The sequence below is a fragment of the Acomys russatus genome, chromosome 10 (genome assembly GCF_903995435.1).
Source record: "Acomys russatus chromosome 10, mAcoRus1.1, whole genome shotgun sequence".
In the NCBI taxonomy this organism is placed as follows: Eukaryota; Metazoa; Chordata; class Mammalia; order Rodentia; family Muridae; genus Acomys; species Acomys russatus.
This window is the reverse complement of record NC_067146.1, coordinates 33,451,740-33,473,414: the sequence shown is the minus strand read 5'-3', so window position 1 is coordinate 33,473,414 and position 21,675 is coordinate 33,451,740. Positions and strand designations below refer to the sequence as shown.

The window sequence follows — 21,675 nt, the reverse complement described above, 5'->3', positions numbered from 1 at the left end:
TGTAGCAGGTGTTAAGTCCATGTGTTAAAGAGTTGGTCCCAAGTTGACACCATTGGGAGGTGGGACCAAGATGGAGGCCCTTAGCCATCTGAGGTATGTTCTTAAGGGGAATTATGGGACTCTGGTCAGTTTTTTTTTTTTTTTCTTTTATGCTTCCTAGATCATAGTGCAATTGGATTTGTTCCTGCACATATCCATCCATGATGGGGCCCCCACTAGTAAACAATAGAGCCAACCAGTTGTGAGCTAGAAACCTCAAAACTGTGAACCAACACCAAGATGTGGTGTCACCTGACAGAATGTATACTTTCTGCTGAAGATGGCAAGGGTGACGGACACCTTATGGTCGAGTGGGGCCTCATTGTCTTTTGCTTAATGCCATGTAGTATGACAGTGGGTACTCAGACCATCTCACCTCCCCTCAGTATTCTGAGCATGATGCTAGGATAACAGCTCATATCAGTTGGACCTGTGTTCCCTACCCACTCCACAATCCCTTCCATTGGTCCTTTGTGCTTCAACCTGTGTTAATTGTGCACACTGCCATGGTTCCACTGCACTCAAGATAGCATTCGCATCCACTTATATTCCTCACTTGTTATTCTTTCTAGAGACTTCCTTTCAATTTGCCACATATAAATTTTCTGATGAAACTGTATTATGAGGATTGTGCCAGTGGTATCACACAATTTTATAAATACAGTGCCATGTGACCTCAACATTTTTTCTTGTTGTTGTTGTCTTTTGAGATTGTATTTTAATGACATTTCTCTATTCAATTTCTTTCCTCCAAACCCTCCCATACACTCCTCCCCACTCTCCTTCAAACTCATAACCTCTTTTTTCATCAATTGTTATTGCATGCATAAAATATACACACATATAGGTTGTGTCTGTGTTCCTATATATAACCTGTTAGAGCCATGTAATGTCACTTGTAGGTATATTTCCAAGACTGACTGTTAGGTACTGAACAACCAATTAGTGTGCTCTTCCCAGGGCAGGACCACCTCTCCCTCTCCTGGTCTTGCTAAGTTGCTTGTAGTTCTTGGTTGAGGCTGCATGGGCTATTCCCGACCCAATTTGATGTATCCATTCGTGGTTTTGTTAAGCTCACCTTTGGGCAATCATGTAGATGAGACTTTATGGATGTAGCTTCTGATGTTGCTAGGAGACACAATCTCACAGCAAATTCCCCAGTCCTCTGACTTTTAAAACCTTTCTACTCCCATTTTTGCAAGGTGTCCTGAGCCTTAGGTCTGGAAGTGTTTTGTAGATGTGTTCATTGCAACTGGCCTCCACAACTCTGCCCTTTGATTGGTTGCTTTCTATGGGTCTCTGTGTGTGACCTCATCTTATGGTTCTTGGCAACCTTAGTCTCTTCTGAACTCTCTACTGGCTTTCTGATTACTTGCTTCAATAGTGCATCTGCGATTGGGTGTTTATATCAACTTAGAATCCCTTTCTAGCTTTAGGTCATAGTGAAGATTCTTATCCTCATCCTTCCTGGGACCAGAAACTGCTATAGCTCACACGTCATATTATCATCCAAAGCTGCCCCTTTGCTTTCCACACAAATCCTGATGTTTCAAAGGGAATTTAAATATATAACAAGGCAGGAAGAAAAGGTAATGTTCATTTGATTTAGGTCTATAAAAGGTACATATAAAGAATTTTATTCCTAGTGGTCCTAATATTCAATTACATTTACAATAGCTACATATTTAACTTTTTGATTATTTAGTGCACAATTATACTTTTTTTCAAAACAGGATATTGCTTTGTTTAGCTCCATCCAGTAGTCAATTCATTTTAACTTGCCTATATTATGTATAATATAAAACAAGTACAATTTGCCCATTAGAAGAAATTATGACTTTATCAACTTCACACAATACATATTGGGAAATTATCTAGTTCTTATACTGCTTTCTAAAGAATAAATGAGATTTTTGTAGTGGAAAAATAAATATAATTAATCTATAAAAAAACTTTCCATTTTCTTCCAAAGTGGAGTAACCAGGATTCCCATAAAACCAGGGCAACCAGCCGTCTGCATTCACTACTGGGAGCTCACCAGTTCTGTGGAAGTTTCTGGAAAGGAATGTTGTGGGATTGGCTGCAGACTGAAATAACGTTTTCTCCTGTCCCCTTGGTTCATTGCTTGAACTAAGCCCAACTCCAAAGCAAGAAAGCATCTGTGTTAAGATATGGCTCCCTTCTCACTTAGAACCTTCCATAATAATTAAAAACTTGACTTTTAAGCCACAGTTGCCCTAACCAGATCAAGCTGCACGGCAGGATGCATGCATGACCAACCGTTGAGACCTATGCTTGAGCCACTTGGCTTCTACTCACTTAATTGGGCCTGATTAGTTTGACCCTCCGCCCTCCTGTTTTATCAGTGGCCAGCAAATGACTGACTTTTGTTGTCATTATTTTACTATTAGAACTGTTTCCTTAATGTGGAAACTGTGGACTGTCAACATGAACCTGAATACAAAACCACTTTTCTTCATGGTGTTTTGTGTTACTCTAGATCTGTAATAGATTAAAATGTCCAGGCATTCCCCTAAGAATGTTCCTCCTAACCCCAAACTCCCAAAGTCTATTTAATTGGCAAAATAGCGTTGTCTTTATTGAGTATGTGACAAAATCAAGTTTCTCTGAAGACAACCTCCACTCATTCTCTTCTGTCATCATGTGTGTGTGCATGTGTGTGCGGGCATGTGCGTGCATGCGTGTGTGTGTGTGTGTGTGTGTGTGTGTGTGTGTGTGTGTGTGTGTGTGTGTGTTTGCTGCTGTGAACTCTTCACAGGCAGCTTTTTAAGGCAGGGGAGGAAACTCCATGGTAGTTTTGTAAAAATGATATGGAAGTGAAGGGAAACTAGCAAATATGTTTCTGAGAGAGGTCTCTATTCTTCAAGAATGGTGGGGACCCTCAGGCTGACCAGAATGGTAGAGTTTTACCTGAGGGTAAGAGAAAATGGCAATCCTTGGACCATGACCCCGGAGACTGATCTATAGCTTCCGTAATCATTTCAGGGAACCAATCTCCTTTTTTTGATACTCCACACTTTAGGCAAGAATCTCACCACTAGTCTCAGGAATCCTATTGATCATTCCAATTTGCAGTTTACTGATAATGTCAAGTATGTTTTACAAACTAGTCAACATCAAGATTATCTACATGACACAAGTAAAGAACTTGAACTGGATCGAGGCAGAAAATAAGAGAGAACACGTGCTGACCTTTAAGAAACAATGACAAGGCCTGTAATCCCAGCACTCAGGGAGGCAGAGGCAGGAGGATCTCTGTGAGTTTGAGGCCAGCCTGGTCTTCAAAGCAAGTTCAGGCCAGCCAGCCAAGGATGCACAGAGTAACCATGTCTCAAAAAACAAAAAGCAAGCAAGAAAGAAAAGACAAGAAAAGAAACGATTAGACACAAGAATGTGGCATGGCTTTAAAAGCCATGAAGGAGCTGTGGGTGGAGACATGTACAATGCCAGGGCCACTACAGTGCTGACTCCATAAATAGACCATGTCTTCTTACAAGCATTTGTGATGAAGGCTGTAGAACCAGAGTCCATAACGCAGCAAGAAGGAGCAACGGCAAAAACATTTGCTGCTCTTCTAGACGACCAGAGTTCAGTTCCAGCCCCTCTGTGGGACGGCTAGCAAACAACTGTAACTCCTGGTTTCTGTGACCACCTACACTCACATAAGGGGGAGAGGGAGAGACAGAGGGAGGGGGCAATCTGGTTAAGATCTAAGAATCAAACCTAAGGATTCTTCAGAAAATAAAACTGAAGACTGAAAAAGAGTGACTTACCCCCTAGCTTTAGTGCCATAATTTTCATCTCATATTCATTATAATTAGGTTCAAAATAAGTACGCTAAAATGTGAGCTAATATTTTAATTGTCTGCCTCCTACTATTTACCATATAGTAGTGGAGTCAGATTTGAGCAACTTACTGGATTTGATGGTTCAATCATCAGTAATTTTAACCAACACTCACAGCACCTTAATATAATGTCAATGACTTTTATTTAACCACAAACTGCTTCTCTTTTCCACAGAGCTCTAAGTTTCTCAAGGGCAGTGGCCATCTCTTATATTTCATCTCTATTCCCTACAACTTTCAGTGTGGTTGTGATTTTTTTGTGATATATGTTGGCTGTTGTGTTGACTGACTGCAGAATAATATTATGATACACTAAGATGTTTTGCATTTACTGCAACTTTATTTCAGCCTGCACTTGAACACCCTAAAGCCTGAACCATAACTAGCCCCCTGTGTACCTGCAAAGATATCTGTCTAAGCTATACATTTGATCTCTGCTCAAGTTTGCAGCCATGACCTCATTCCCCCTTCTCCACTGATCTTCTCCTTCCGCTATTGTTCATACACATGGATTTCCCATATGCTCATAATGTTTATGAACTAAATTACCTACAGTATTAGTACCATGAAACTTGCAAAAAATAACAATGAAGTGGAATTAAGACTACTGCAAACCAAACAGAAATATTGCTTTCCCTATTTACTCAAAATAGAATTAGATTTGGTCAGATAGTCATGCATGACATCAGCACTCACGGAACATTTAGTGTCTTTTTTTTTTTCCATTTAGTGTCTAATTAGCATGCTGCCAGGTGTTGTAACAAACATAGAAATGACCCCAAACTCCTAACATCAACAGATCTGATAGTATTCATCTTCTTGTTCAACCTTATATAATGAATAGAAATTCTTTTTTTTTTTTTTTTTTTTTTTTTTTTCCTCCACTTAAACACAGTATCTATATGTAACTTTGGCCAGCCTGGAAGTCACTACATAGACCAGTCTGACCTCAAAAATCCCAAAGATCCGACTGCCTCTGGAGAGTTGGGCTTAGAGGTGTGCTCCACCACACTGTTGAAATCATAGAGATCTGCCTGATTCTGCTTCCCAAGAGATGAGGCTAGAAGTGCCTTCCACCACACTGGGCTCTGGAAATTCTTTTTTTAAAAAAATTGCAAAAGTTTCCCATAGTGCCTCACTTTTATTTTAATGCAACTCAAACACATGTGGAACAGAACAAAGTACTTGCACGCTCAACACACAGCTATTTACCAAAAGTGTGTCTGTGCTGGAGACCCATGTAACAAGAGCATGCAAACACTATGAGACTGAAAAACTGGAAGATGCAAATAATCCATTCATGTTGCTCATCACAGTTACAGTTAATAAAGTTGTCTTTAAAACTGAGGTGGTACCCTGCTATCCTTCCTCTGAGTGCCATCAGGCCTCCCCGTCCAGGGGATGTGGTCAAATATGGGGGACCAGAGTTTGTGTGAAGAGACTTGATACCCTATGTGACAGGGGGAGGAGGTCCCCCTCAGTCACAGTCATAGGGGAGGAGAGTAGGGGGAAAGCGAGAGGGAGGGAGGAATGAGAGGATACAAGGGATGGGATAACAATTGAGATGTAATATGAATAAATTAATTAAAAAATACATATATATATATAATAAAATAACAGAGGTGGCGATGATACAGAATCACTAGCTGAGGGGACATACAGGGCCAGGGCTTTACAAGCCTGGGCCACAACATTTTTATCAAGCAATCCATACAGGATCTCATTTTACATGTATTTCTGGCAAAAGATTTATTACAAATTATGAGCCATTTAAGATAGAATGCTTGTTCACGCTAACATTGGCTCCAGTCAACAGAGCCCACAGGAAGGAATCTCCTCCAAGATAGGCATGCTCTAGGAGGGTGCAACATAGCCTAGTGGAGCTTAGAGCCCCAGATGGCAATTACCACTAGTCCACTTGCTGTGCTGAACAGCAAAACCCACCAACAAGAAACACAGAGATGCTAAAAAATGCAACGCTCAATAGACACAGGATTGGGTTTGCATGCTGAGAACTGAAACAGGAATGCCGAGTCCTTCATGGAAAGCTGAGCACTTGGTAGTGAAATATGACTATAGTCAGATATAACCATTTAAGAGAGACTGTCAGAGAGTGCTGAGACAGTATCTAAAAAGGAGCTAGAGCTAATGAGATGACTCAGTGGGTAAGAAGAGCTTAGAACCAATCCTGACACAGGGTGGGAGGAGAGAGCAAACCAATGCCTGCGAGTTATCCTGGCTTCCACACAAGGAGCACACATACACCCATACATATATGCATGCGTGCATATATGCACACACACACTCATAGATATATACAAACAAACATACATCCGAGAAGGAGCTAGAAGCTAAGGAGAACTTCTCAAAAGCCCTGTGTTTGAGAGCAGATTATGGCGTTTGTGAACCTCATGGGGATGATAGGACTGGACGGCTAGTGAGCAGGACAGAGACCAGCATGCCTTTCAAAGGGAGAGCAAACCTCAGGTGCCCGAGCAGACAGCGCTGGGGAGGCTGTGAACAAGCCCTACTTGTTGGAGCACACAATAGTGATTACAGGTGAAGAGGAATCACTCAAAAAGCTTGGCCCAGCCGTTTCCCCAGGGAGATCGATGGCCACATTTGAACCATCCCCTCCCCCCCACCCCAGGCCTGTCTTGCTGCTGCAGTGGCCATGGGATCTGTGGCATTACACTTTCTCAATGTAGCTATTTGTATTGAGCCTGTCACTAGCTCAGCAGGAGGTAAAATTTACTTGACAGTCTCTCCTGGCTCTCTCCCAATCTCAGCATGAGATCTGGGGGAGGATGTTGAGTGGGTGGGTGGTGGGGGCGCGGTGGGGGGGGGAGGTGAGGCCAACAGAGAGTCCTTAAGACCTGCAGCCCTCAGAGGGGAGAGGCTTACACAGAGCTGGGGGACTCCGGTACCAAGCAAGCATGCCCTCACAGCACAGTCCTAGGCCCTCCATCCTCTCAAAGTGCCCCATCTCCATGGGAACAGACTCAGCTCTCAAACTCATTCAGTGCTCCTCACCCCATTTTTTAAAACTCTCACATTGGAATTTAGAATCTCAGCTGACCCCTCTTATCCAAACCAGAAAGTTCTGCTCTTCTCTGGTTCCTTTGGTTTCCATCTAAGCTGCAGATGTGCGCCAGTCACCAGGTGCGGGGCAACTCGTTCAAAACCGTTTGACTTCTTCAAGGCAGGGTGACAACATTTGGGATTTCATTTTTGTTTGTCCTACGAGCATCTTGAGTTTAGGCCAAAAAAACCCAGGCCGGGGATGAGTGTGCTTTAGCTCTCTCTTTCTGTCAGGAGGCCAAGTGGACTTGGGAGAGAGGGTGGGGCTGTCTGCAGAAACTTGCTTTACAGTTTTGCCCTTTGCCTCCCGGAGCCAGGGTGCTGGCCCACAGCCAGCTGCGTGGAGAGAAGATTGAGGGGTTTTCTAGGTAATTTTAAAGAGTACAAGCCCAAAGCAAAGTCAGGTGGTTTCGAGTTTGCACTGAATTTTTCATGTTCAGGATTTGTCATGAGCCGGGTTTTCGACAGAGCTATATTTTAAGTGATGAAGGGGGTTGTAGTCTTCGGGAGACAGGCATGTTTTGGTTGTTTGCTAATGACCTCTGGTTTTGCTTATGTGCAGTCTTGTTAACAAATTGAAATGTAGCGAAATAAAACATTCTCTTTCTTTCCTGCTTTCGTTCTTCCTTTTTTTCTCCCTTCTTTCTCTTCCTTTTTTAAACAATAGAAACCGTTACGATAAACTGTCAAAACTGGGCTATAGATATTGGTTATTGTAGCATCGTTAATACTGTGCAGAAATAAATTAGTCACTTTGGCAATCAAACACGTTCCCCCATCTCCTGTCTGTGCTTTAAACAGCGCCTTCCCCTTGTGTTTGATAGATCCTATTGTTAGGAGAACTGCAGAAATGTATTCAGAAATTCTTTGAAAATTTTCCAACCTCGGCAATGTATTCAGCAGTAATTAGCCTTCAAGGCGCTGCTAAGGAGAGCTTGGCAGGGGGTTGCTCTTGAGTCTACAAGTGAACCCTGGGCCTTGCCTGAGAGGGTGTCGGCTTCAGGACCCATGCCAGCTCAGAGCTGAAGCTGCCCTGCTTGGTTACCCTGCCTGCCTTCTCACCCTGTCCCATCCCTGTAGCTCTGTTCTAAAAGAGAGGTTGAGGCAGAGGATGCTGGGAAGGGCAAAATAAAACCAAAGTAAACTCTGAACTCAAGTGCAGAAAATAATGTTTAGATGACCGGGAAAGTGGCTCGATGAGCCAAGTGCTTACAGTGAATGATGAAGGCATGAGTTCAGATCCCCGGCAACCCTGTACTTAGAACCAGGCCTAGCAACACATTTCTGAGAGGCAGGCACAGCAGAATCCCAGGGGCTTGTTAGGCAAGCAGCCTAGCCAATCAGTGAGTTCCAGGCTCAGTGACAGACCTGTCTCAGAAAAAATAATTTGATAAGCAATGGAAAAAGACACCTAACACCAGCCTCCACATTGTCAGGCACAGGCAAATGCATTTGCATGTAGGTACATGTACATACATGCACACATTACACACAAAAAAAAAATATTAAAATTAAATAGAAAATAACTCTTACCTCAGACAAAAGATACCAGCTTACTATAGCAGAGCTGTCATTTCCTGACTAAGGCTAGGCAGATCCTTGGGGGTAGTGTGCATAGAGGCCCTATCACTTTCTTCAGAATGTCTCTTTCCCTGTCATAAGCACTTGTCACAAGATTGTTTCAGAGTGATAGGCACAATGTACGCCAAGTTGAAATCCTTCCAAAGATTTTGCTGTCTCAAGAAATCCATGGAGCCCGTGTTGTACATATTCATTACAGGTGACTTGTTCTCTTCACCAGAAGGTACAGTAAAGCTAACGGTACAGCCACTGTCACTGGTCCCAAAGGGATGTGCTCAGAAAAGGCAGAGGCAGGTGCTCAGAAACAGTGTGTCTGCTGTTGTCAGAGAACCTTCCATGAAGGTAGAATTGTCAGGAGATAAACCCTGGAGGAGGGCATCAGTGGGTGAGGGAAAGATGGACTCCCTTACTGCTTGCTTCCCTTGACGTTAAGAATTCATTAGGCCTGCCTGTGTAAGGTGTCGTAGGTGGAGCGGCTTCAAGAGCAGCAATGTATTTCCTCATAATTACCAAAGTACCGTGAGGGCCAGCTTCTTCACAGAGCACCCCTCTGTAACCTGTCAACAGCAGTCTTAGCCCTATGCCTCCAAGTGCTCTTCCCTTTGTATCTGTCTGGATCCTGATCTCGTCTTGTAAAGTCACTGTTTATATTGGATTACACTCCCCAAAGCCACACTGAAATGTAATTTCCTGTCCAAAGGCTTGATTCCCAAATACAGCGATCACACTCTAAGGTACTGAGAAGACATCGGGACAGGAATTTAATTTTGGAACCAACGCAATTCTTCCCATAATGAGAACCGAGGCTGCTTCACTATTCCTGTGTGCCCTTGCTTACAGACCAAATGAAACCCTTAGCATCACAGGCTACACAGGACATCTCTTCACCACCCTGGCTCCCAGCACCTGAGTGCTGCTGTCTCTCCAATAGCCAGCCAGCAGGACCTGGAGGGAAAGCACAGTTTGTGCAATGAGGCCGCTCTGTCCGTTGGCTCTGCTGATGGAGAATGGAAAGACCATTTTACGCAGGGGTACCACCTTCACTGACATTCAGCCCAATGTTAATTTGAATTTAGATTCTGTACCATTCAGTTTCCTGGCATCACTACTCTTCTGGATGAACACATGAGACTATCTCAGGAGAGCTGTGTTATCTCTGCCTTTCACACATACACATTTGAAATGCAAGGTTTACCTAGATTTTATGGGTATATACTGGGGTTTTAACTCCAGAGCTGAATGAGATAGAATACATTGGATGTTTAATTTCTTTTTCTCTGATGGTACAAAACTGACTGTTCCTGCCTGGAATTCCCACAGTGATCATCTGAGTGGCTTCGCTGCCTTATATTCCCAGCAGCACCATTTGGTTTCATTCTAAGTGGGAGACGATTGAATCTTTGTGTAGTTCTGATGTGTGCTTTCCTGGAAGATAAGAATGTTGATCCTTTTTTCGTGTGCGTATCGGACAGTTGCATTGCTTCTGAGAACTGTCTACTCAACTCCTTTGCCCACTTACGGGCTGGTGGCTGGACCTTTGGCTTTAACTTTTGAGTCATTTCCATAGTTCAGATATTAGTCTCCTGTCAGGTGCACAGCTTGTGGAAACTCTTGAGAAAAACAGTGTGTCAGCACTGAGCCCGGCTCTCCCAGCCTTTCCCTGGGCAATACTAACACTGTTCTCACATGTCTGTCTTGGCCACTATCAGTGAGGCCTGAGCTGATAAGTGCAAGGGTGTCCCTAGGTAGCCATTGCCTACCGTTCTGGTGACCACTCGTTCCTTCAGTTCTCTTCATGCCAGATTCTGTTCTGCTGCTTTACCTTGGCATAGCCTTTTTTCTCTTAATGATAGTTTTTCCTGACCATCAACACTTCTGGTAAATAGCAGCCTGTCCTATCTTAACTCCATAATCTTACTTTCTTTCTTTCCTTCTTTATTTTTTGTGTTGTTGTTGTTGTTTTTCTTGTTGTTCTTGTTGTTTGAGACAAGGTTTTTCTGTGTAGCCTTGTCTACCCGAGGCTAGCCTTGAACTCACAGAGGTCCACCAGCCTCTGCCTCCCAGAGTCATCTCTGTATTTCTATTGTCGGCTTAACTTGAGTGTCACATCCAGACCCAAATGTCCCATGTTTAAAATGCCACATCTTTTTCCCTTGCTTGATTTTGTCTGTCTTCCACTCTGCTAAAGGAACGGACCTTTCAGTCATCCACACTCAGAAAAGATAAAAGCTTGCACGTGAATGTTAAATAGCTTCAGACATATCTTGTGTGTGCCACATTTATCAATGCATACTTAGTAAACTTGATGCAGGTATTGCATCAAGAACTCTTAATATGCCCACAGTCAAATTTATCCATGTGGACAAAGGCTAAGGCCTCTTAGGGCTTTCCCAGCTTCCACCATGACTCCTTCCTAGGAACGCCATCCTGATTTATGTGACCAGGCATGCTTTGCTCTCCCCCACAGGACCATGTTCCTTCCCGTCTATCAGGGTCCTCACGATTTTCAAGGCAGGTCTCCTCAGCTGCCATAAGTAATACCTTCCTTGACCACATCAGATGACAACTTGCGAGCCAATCTTGGAGTTTTCTCTGGCATCTAACAACTGTAGCACAGAATCAAGCCCTGGCTCTATACCCATTCTCTCTCTTTAGCATAAACAAGACAGGGAGCCAGTCTGCCTCCAGGAATTCTCAAACAAGGTAAATTCCTTGTTGAATTTCACCCAGGAATGTATCTCTGAGAACGAATGTCTATTTCTCTTTTCTTCAGACAGTACAGTCCCTGTACCTCCTTCTAATTCCGTGTCTCTTCCCTTGCATCTTGGTTTCCATGCCGCCTAGATCTGCTTCACTGCCTGACTGAAATAACTGTTCATCAGGGTAGTTGCAGCAGCTATGCAATCTTCCTGCCCTTGTTAGAGCTCTTTGTTGAGCGTTTGCTCTTAATTTTGCATGATATGTAACTTGGAAGATTCAGCAGATCTTTTTGGACTAAAGCGTAAAAAGTGATCACCAAACAGATGGTTTTCTTAGTATTCATTTCCGAGGCCCCGTTCTCCTACCTGGAAGGCTACTGCTTGAGAACAAGTCAAATCTTGATTCCTATTGATTGCCCAAGGCAGAAAGCCTGGATTTGGTTCTCAGTAGATCATCAGTATCCTACCTGAAATGTGTGTTTAGTGAAAGGAAGTTAGAGCATCTTCAACTGGATTGAATACCTTCTAAAATGGTGTTGTTTTAACACAGGGCCCTGGGTATGTGTGCTTCTGAAATTGCTTTGAAATACCCAAAATACCAGAAGGAAAACACATACTATAAATACTAAACTAGCCAGGCAGCAGTGGCATACACCTTTAATCTCAGCACTCGGGAGGCAGATGCAGGTAGATCTCTGTGAGTTCGAGGCCAGCCTGGTCTACAGAGTGATTCCAGAACAGCCAGTGCTACACATCAACAAACCCTGTCTTGAAAAACAATAAATAAATAAAGTTTTAACTTTTAAAAGCAAGAAGATGAACGAAGTTGACAGTGCACCTCAGTAAGGGTTTGTTTCCTGGCGAACAGAAAGCATGTCCTCATAACTCTTAAACCTGTTGGTGTCTTCCTGGTAAACACGGTATCAGGCGGGCTCTTAATTTTTTAATTTTTTCCCTTTATGGCCATTTTATCCTTTTTTCTCTCTTTTCTTAACACCAGAGAGCCAACATTAAAATTAGTTTTTGATAAAACTGCCTTGTGCTGTCACCGAAGTCTGTCCCACTACACGTTGTTTGCCGACTCCTTTTTAAAAAGCTCACCCGTGCAGAATGCTTTAACTGTGAAAGAAACCACTGAAGAAATTGGAAAGCCACCTCCCAACTCGGCCTGTGTGCACACTTCCTGTCCCTGATAGCCTGCCTCAACACTCACCCATGAGCATGTGCTTTTGAGAGGCTGACTATTTCTGCAGACCCATGTGACTAATTCCCATAACAACAAACACTTTGGGGACTTAAAAATCCACCCAGCTCACTGGGCTTCCTCACTGTGCAAGAAGTGAGGGCTTGGCAACTCCTTTCTTTTGCTCTTTCAACCAGCACGGCGTGGAAATGGTAGCCTCTGTATTTTATGCTATCCTGCACAGGTTACCTTCTCAAGCATAGCTTTTGAGTAATATCGTTTGGCGATGGGGAGATGCACCCCAACAAATTACTTATAAAAGTAAAGACCCCCACAGAAGCCCTGCATTAACTATCATTTTACATATAACATTGTAAGATAAATTAGAACTCATTTTTACCCCAAAATACCTGTTTTGGGATCAAACCAACATAGGTTCATCTTGACGAGCTTTCTGTGACCTCTTAATTTAGCAAATTGTCTAGGACAGAAACTAAAGTAAGGACATGGTTATTTTCAATATCCTGGATCACCTCGCCCACCTCATGGTTACTTCTTCAATGGAAAGTAATTCCATTTTGATTAAGCAGGAATGGAATAGTCAACTAATCTGGTGCCAAAATACCGCAGACTCAGGCTGCCTGTTTTTGAACTTCTGCTTCGGAGAATTCTCCATTCTGGTTCTCATCAAATTTTTTAAAAGTATGTCAGTTTTTTTAGTATTAAGTATTATACAAAAGGTATGGTATGTTTAATACAAGAGACAAAAGCAAGATGAGCTATCAAACTTCACCCTGACTCTGTAAATGGACCCAACACACACACACACATACACACACACACACACACACACACACACACACACACACACACACCTAAATGTTATATTTAAATGCAGTGAGCTCATCAATATCAGATTAGCTTAGGTAATTGGCAAATACTGACCTGGGCATTTCAGAAATAAACATGACAGGAGAATCAAACAGAATCTATTGTTTTAGATTTGGATTTTGGTATTTTGTTCATCTAAATTTGTTCATCTAAAACACTAATTTCACTGCTGCCTTCTGTTGTTCTCATGAGCTCACATGAGCTGTCGCTACCTGTACCAGGCTGGGCCTCTCAAAAATGCATCACCAGCAAGAGAAAGGCTCATGAAAACACACCTCCCTAAGGAGCTACTAGGCCTTCATGGTTTCTGGATGAGCAGGGGAGAGTGGAGCAACTCCTAAGTTGTCCTTGCTCAAGTGAGGGATTCCTTAACTATGGTCGTGTAAGCAGCCCTAACTAAACACCGTGGGTCACCAAAAAGTTCAAAATACATCAGTTCAAAGCAGTGGAAGGCTGTGTGAGAAGAAGAAATAGTTGAGCAGGAGTATAAGGGGAGCTAAAGGGATTGATGGGAGAATATAATTTCAGTGTTTTGCATGTGTGTGTGTGTGTGTAGGTGTGTGTGTAGGTGTGTGTGTAGGTATGTGTTTATGCATATTTGTGCATGTATGCATACATGTGTTGTATGTTTGTTTGTGTGTGTATGTGTATACAATTATGAAAGAATAGATTTTAAATTTTGTGTAGGATTGGTGATGCAAGTCAACTGGAAGAATACTTATCCACCATGCACAAAGTTCTGTGTTTCATCTCTAGTACTGCATAAAACCAGAAGATCAGGGGTTCGAGGTCATCCTCAGCTACATAGTCAGTTCCAGTCCCACTGAGGTTACCTGATACCCAGCCTCAAACAATAACAAAAGAATGTTTATATCTGTGGTGGCTTGTAAAACTCGGTGCTCCAGTGGAGATTAGCCCTTTAAACTATTTCAGTGGAAATGTTTTTGCTGTGTAGCCTACTAGCTAGTGAAATACAGTTGTACAACTTGACATCCAACTCATAGTAATTAAACAGACCTCGGGCCTACAGACACTGCCTGACTTGTTTCTTTTTCTGATTCTTCATGACTTCATGACACAGACACAACCACATGTCTGGTCCATTCTCCCCTTTTGCACCTCCATTCCTTCATACTGATGTTTACATCTTCTTTCTGTCATTCTTGGGCTTTCTAATCATCTTGAGCCTCATAAATATACAGAATGCTTTTCTTTTTTCTTTCTCTCTTTTTTTTTTTTTTCCTAACTAATATGCTGCTGAATACAGCTGTATTAGCAGTAGAGGAAGAAAACATGCAACCATGTTTTTGAACCTGCTCACCTCTTTCTGTTGCCGTGCAAATCTTCGAAGAGAAAGAAAACATGGCTTACAAGAAGAGCTGTGGGAGGCGCAAAGCAACTCAGCTGACCCCAGTGCTGGAGACAAAACCTTCCTTTCCACTGCTCCAAAGAGCTGCTAACCTGCTCAGTGTTTTCACAACATGTCTGTACTGTGTATCACACTAGAATGCCAGCTTTAAAGAACCTTGAGGTAAAGCTAACATTCATAAAGATGTCAGTAGGACACACCCCCTTTATGAATTAGGCAAAGCTTGTAGCTTTTCCTGTGGCTTTGAACACTCGTGTACTAGTCAAAACCTGTGAATATGTATACATTCTTTTTTTAAGGGATAATTGGGCTCTTTATTGGTGGCGCCTCCTGGATTAAGAGGATTCTTCCATGCAAATAAGCTGTAGAGAAAAGCAAAGCAACAAAGAACACCTTTCATGTGGCTTTGGGTCTCAGGTAGCAGACTGCTGCATTTAGTCAGAGACAAACGTCAAATTCCTGGATGTCCATAATCATCTTTCAAATTATTTCAAATCAACTAGTTCATATGAAAGTCCTCACATCCTTTAGGTTAGAGCTCACAAACAACAAACTGACCTGCTCCACATGTACTGTTGAGAGTAGGTTCCCCAAAGTGTGGCTAAACTTCAACTCCTGGCCAGGAAGGCAAGTCCACCATGCAGCCTTCAAATGTATTGCTCTAAGAAAAGGCCACAGAAGTTAAGGTAAACATGAGATACTTTGTACTTTAGAAGGACCTCACATTAAGTTGCCCATTCAGTTTTCCTGTGATGGTACCAAATTTGCAACACCTCTCCGGGGCCAAGAGAGTTGGTTTCTTTGGTTTGGTTTGTGAGTCTTGGTTTATTTGTTGGTTTAACCACTTTTCTTTTTATGGTAGAAGAATCTATTTTGTATGAGCCTGAAGTCTGGGAGTCTTTTGGTGGGTTTTTTTTTTTTTTTTTTTTTTTTAAAAGTGATAATGTGGTCTTGCATTTTGATGGTTCCTGGAAGAACCAGCTGTCTCCTCACTTTAATTACTTCACAGGGACCACAGGACAGTTTTTGGAGGATATTTTCATGTTACTCATTTTGGTCACCCTCCTCCTCCTCCTCCCACAACAGGATATTGTTCCTAGGTAGTGTCCGTTTCTTTTTCCTTCTGCTTCAGAACTCAAAGGTAGAAATGGTGTTATTGATTTTCTGACCTTCCCTCGATCTATCTGAGAGGTATCCCTACACAGTATAGTACACACACACACACACACACACACACACACACACACACACACACACACACACATGTTCACAGATTGCTTAAGCATTGCTATGTCTGCTTGGAAAGTTGATCATTTAGAAACAAGCCCAACAAGTCACGTATGGTGTTTGAGGACCTTGGAGAATGTTTTAACGCAAATCTGTTTATTCTCCAGCCTTCAGAACATTAAATTCTATTGGGGTGCTGGGAGGGCCCCCATAAAAGAAGAAGACAAAGAACACAGAGAAAAATTACCATTTTGGTCTCTGTAATCTCTGTAATGTCCGGAATAGGAAGCCAACCCTGTAGAAATTATTTCTGAGTTAACAGGTTGGAGTATGGGCAGGTCTGTTCCTGTTCACAAGTATGCTTATAAAGTAGAGTCTGATTCTAGAGGCTTTGCTGGAGAATGTTGGACACTCTACAGTTTCATTTCTTTACACATATTTTATTGGCTATCTTAACACAAATACAGTACTTCTTATTTTTCAGTTGATCCAAGAAACTATTACAGCTTCCGTCATTTCAAGTTTCTTGATTTTACCTTATTGTCTCACTGAGTTAGAAAGCTAGAAAGCATTTAAGCATTTATTTATTCTTTCTTAGACTCATGTTCCAAATTCAAAGAACAACAGGTAGAATGGGTTCGGGTATAATATGTACCACTGAAGAGGCCTTTAGGAAAACCCAAAGGTCTGTATGCTTCATTTTCTGTCATCCTTGCTGCAGCATATAACATGGCATACAGCAAAACTGTCCTAGAATCATAAAAGAAAGGAGAGCCCAGAGGTCGGACCGCCTCTTTCCATCTTACACATAAGAAAACTGTCAGTCAAAAGCATGAGGTGAAATTTCCCAGAGCTGTAGTTTTCCCCATCTTTCATGACCTTTCTGCCTGCTTCTAGCTTTGCTCCTGCCATCTTTCAGCTGCCATCACTGCAGCTATTTATCAGAGGCTGGTGGTCAGAGAACAGGAGCCAAGGCTTTGCCTCCTTGCTCAGTTTAGTCTACTTTCCAAGGCACAGCCTTATGCTCTTCTAGCTAAAGGACAGTTCCCATCCTGTTTCTAGCATGTAAAAGAAAATTTTCTTTTCCTCCCACCAAATGCTAATGAACCGTGAGAAGTGTGGGTGATACCCTCAAAGTCATTAATAACTGGTTTAAGGAAGAAAAACAGTCAACTAATAAGTTTGAACTGTTTGTACAGTCATTTGGAGTGTGCCAGTAAATATCGGTTGACTTGAATGGGAGCGTAAAGACTAAGAGTTAACACATCTGTTGTTCCCTCTGTAAAGACTGACGACCTGGTAGAAGGACCCCAGAGTGCCTGCAGAGGTTGTGCTTAACAACTAGAAACCCTGAGACCAAAAGCTACCTCCCCCTTTCCACAACCCCTGTGGCCTTGCAAGTTACTAACTTCCCTGAGCTGTAATTTTCTTTTCTGTAAACACCATCTACCTTACAGAAATGTTATGCGGATTAGGTTGGACAATGTGTGCACAGAGTCTGGCCCACAGCAAACCTTCTTCCTGCCTTTCACAGAAGTCAGGGCTGGTCGACCACTATGCTTTGTGTGAAAGTTAGTGAAATAAAAGCAAGCTGGGTTGCGTAGCTTCATGCACGTTATTGAGATGACAGACCCGGAGACCTGATGACGCCAAGGGTGTTCAGGTTTTATTTCAGTGGTATGTGCAACGCATGCACAGATCGTGAATGGTGAAATTTTCCTTTTCCTTTTTTGACACGTTGCTAATGGTAAGCGTGGAGCTCGAAAGAGAAACACACAGGTGAAGGGAGTTTTGTCCAGTGAAATTTGACTGCTTTGAAAAACACTTTCTACGGCAACATGCTGTGGAGCAATATTTAGCTAACTAAATGACCTCGCGTATTTTCTAGGGTAAATGTTTATAATCATGATGACTCTGTGGCTTTGATATATGCAAAGGACATTGTGAAATTCCTCCCCAAAATCATTGACTGTGTTTGTTCTCATACTGTGTTGTCAAACTCTGTGGTATTCTAAAAACCAATAGCCATGCCCTGGCAAGCTATAACAAATTTGTGAGCTCCAAAACTTATGTTTCACAAACTCAAAAAAAAAAAAAAAACAAAAACAAAAACAAAACAAAACAAAAAAACAGTGCTCTTTGGACTGGATGCTTTCAGGATCCTTTTTGAAAATGTTAATATTCCATGACATTAGTGTGTTCCATACATTTTTAAACCATAAAGCGTTTGAGGCAGATCTTTAATATGTTATCCTTGGAGACAAAAATGAGATAGAATGGTAAAAACCCTTCACTGAGCAAAGTGTAATTGCTATTCAAAACAGCACTAGTGTACACGTGGCATTTGCCTGTGCCTGCATTTTATGCCTGTGTGGGCCATGGGACCTACTGGTCTGGAGATAGGAGCCCATAGCATTCAGTACTGAGTTCGGGGGTTTCCCAAGCCTGTGACTCTATCAAATTTAAACAGAGCTTTTGAAAGCACAAAACCTCCCTTTCCCAAGCACAGTTCTACTGCAGCCAAGCATCACTTTGATGGTAGCTTCTGTAATAGAAGGTTCAGCTTTGGGATGAAGGGTGATGAGGAAGCATCAGAGAGATAAGAGAAGAATTGTATTTCTCTCAATATGATGAACAGGGGGGAAAAAATCTGTGGTGCAGCAACGTGGAGAAGGGCAGTTACTTCCAGATGTTTCCAAACGATGTCTCCGGGATATACTATAGTTTTTATTGAATTTATCAGTAAAGAAAATATCAAAAGAAAAATAAAGAAAGCACATCATAAAAATCAACAGGGCACTCTCTTAAGGAGACTAGTGGATAGCTCCTTGGAGAGTGACTGTTTAAAGCGGCATGGGGTTTTAAGTGATCAAATCAACAGTAGCAGGTGTGTTGTGTGTTTGCTGCTTGTTTGTTCATATCTAAATCTCTGTGTTCCTCGATGAACTATTGACTGAAGGAGTGAGAGAGGTACTGAGAACCGACTCTTTAAAACATACGTCTGTAGCTGTTACTGACTTTAAAAGAAAAATGTTAGGTTCTCTCCCGAATAGTGGCCTGGCTGTAAAGTCAAGAATCTGTGGTGACTTTTTTTTTTTTTTAACAAAACGTCAGAATGCAATATATACAACTGTCAGAGAAGAATCAGTTACTTTATATGTTCTTTTTAATATAAATAAGGGGAAATACTACAATCATGTTATTAGGTAATAATTTGATACTTGGATTTTCTGCAAAAAGTTTGAATTATCTAATATAAACAATGAGGAGAGTACATAAGTAAGTAGCCAATAAGCAAATTATTTTTGTTTCTAATCATATTGCAGTCATGAGATTTAAAACATTTTCTGTTTAAAAATTACAGAATAATAATATGCAGGACTATAAGACACATATCTAGTTTGTTTCTTTTTGGTGTTTCAGTAGCTGGTGTCCTTTTCCAAATCACACTCCCTCACAGATACTTTTGAAGTTAAAAATATGATGAATCTATCTCTTATAGAAACACTCCAAGCATACACACGCACGCACACACACACACACACACACACACACACACACACATACACACACACACAGGCCCATCCACAAGCTGTGTTGCTTCCATCTATCTAAACTTTGCAGCAAACCAGTGACTTTTAAGTGTCACGAAAATGCAAGTAATGGAAAGAAATCAATTAGAGTTCCTACCATAACAAGTTGTTGCATTGTATTTAGGTTAAAGAACTGTGGGTGTGCAGTGATTTCCTCCACTTCAGTCTCAGCGCATGCACTTTGGGCATTTTGCATTGACAGGCAGCACACATTGGCAGTTTGCTCTGATATTTGGAGCCGATTCCCTACAGATGTGTTCTTTGAATATCCAAGGCAGAAAGGATTTGATTGTTACATTGTATGTTATCTTTTCTTGATCTTACCACCCTGGCCTGTGTAGGCATTCCATAAGAGCCCGAGAAGAGAGTACAGACAGCTGACTGGAGGAAGAAGACAAAAATTCCCATTGTTTAGATTTCTGTCAGAGGATATAAGAATAGTTAATTTCTTTTATCTCTGGGGCTTTCATTATCATTTAAATTTCATTTTACATTAATTGATCAGGGATTAGTAAAGCCATTATGCAGAAATTAGAATAAGACAAGCCAGATGGAATGAATAATTCATAAAGTCCAATTACGTTTTATTTCTGGTGTACTTTCAAACTTGCCTCTGACTTCTGTGCTATTTTGATGTGACAATATTCACTGGAAATCAAGTGTGCCATTTTAATTTATTATATCCCTCTGGAGTGGAGGCATTTGTATGCAGTGGAAGGATGTTCAGTGTTTCCTCTCAGAACATCAACTTTCGGGGTCTTAGAAATCCTTAGCGATTTAGAAAGCATGTCATATTTTCTGTGTAAGTTCAGAGGTTCTAGAATGAGCTACATCACTCCACTTGGCTCGGGACAAGTAACTTCATGTACGGAGGCCATAGTCTTGAACGGAGAGATTCCCATTTTTCTGAGGGACCCCCTTTAAAGGTTTTTGTCCCCTCTCTTCGCCGCGAAGAAAGCGTTTAAATATGAATTTGACCTGCAGTTGGACTGGAAGCGGCCGCCGTTGCTGCAGCGACAACCGAAGACCACAAGGTGGCAGACGTTGCCTTCGGTGCAGAGGCAGGGTCGCCAGGGACCGCCCGGGCTTCGGAGCATCCCAGCGGGTCCAAGCCCCTCAGTCCCACTGCTGGGTTCAGGCTCCCCGGCGACTCGCACAGCTTGGCCGGGCAAGAATTCCGAGCTAATGGCAGTCGCGTCCACCTGTCTGGAATGTCGCTTACAACTGTGTCCGAAACCGCCTCACTCCGCGGGCCCCGGCCCCGGCCCATTCAGAGTGCCCCCCACCCCCCGGGATTTATTTATGCCACTGGACAGTTGTAGTCACATTAAAGCTCCGGTTCACCTTCTCGAGGACTTTCATCTCGGGAAGTTTTATGACACTTGGTGAATGTGCAAAGTTTTTAATTAGGCTCTCTAGACAGCCCGAGGCGGCGGCAGCGCCACTAAGTCTTCACGGTCTCTCTGCTTTACAGCACAACAAGCCTCTCTACTCCTTTGAAGACAATGCGGACTATGTGTACGATGTCATGTGGTCCCCTGTGCATCCCGCGCTCTTTGCCTGCGTGGACGGGATGGGGCGCTTGGACCTCTGGAACCTCAACAGTGACACCGAGGTGAGCGGCAGGCTCCTGGGGCCCAGGGCTGGGAGGGGGCACCCGGGCCATTCTGCAGTCTGGTCCTTCCTGAAAAAACAAACATACAAACAAACAAAAAACAAAACAAAACAAAAAAAACGGCCTTTTGTAGACAGGCCCTTCAATTGTCTCTGGGCTGTGCCCATCGTCCCCCACCCCACCCCCAACTCCCAGTTCTTGACTACTTAAAAAGGAACCAGCAGATGCTTTGGCCAAAACTCCATGTCACTTCATCCCTCAACTGTGGCAGATCTTAGACAATTACACACACACACACACACACACACACACACACACACACACACACCCTTTTCCCCCCAAGAGCACAAGGTGTGTTCACACCTTTGCCTAAGGGAAAGGACACACACAGTGTTGAAATAACTTTATTGGCAGACACTTGGAAAAGTAAGCTTTTGTGGGTCCTGTTTTTAGACCGGACTATTGAAATGGGGTTACCCTGTCAATGTTGGCTATTTGTACAGTTTCTGGTTTTGACTCCATAAAAGAT

General features: G+C 42.5%; 1 protein-coding gene across 3 annotated transcripts in view; it reads left to right on the top strand.

Moving 5' to 3' along the window:
- Dync1i1 (dynein cytoplasmic 1 intermediate chain 1) overlaps positions 1-21,675 on the top strand; it is a 290,402-nt gene that overhangs the window by 247,284 nt on the left and 21,443 nt on the right. For all 3 annotated transcript variants that reach the window (XM_051151961.1, XM_051151960.1, XM_051151959.1), the window contains one exon: positions 21,006-21,146. In XM_051151961.1, coding sequence (XP_051007918.1) covers positions 21,006-21,146 — 141 coding nt within the window. The remainder of the gene's footprint in view (positions 1-21,005; positions 21,147-21,675) is intronic.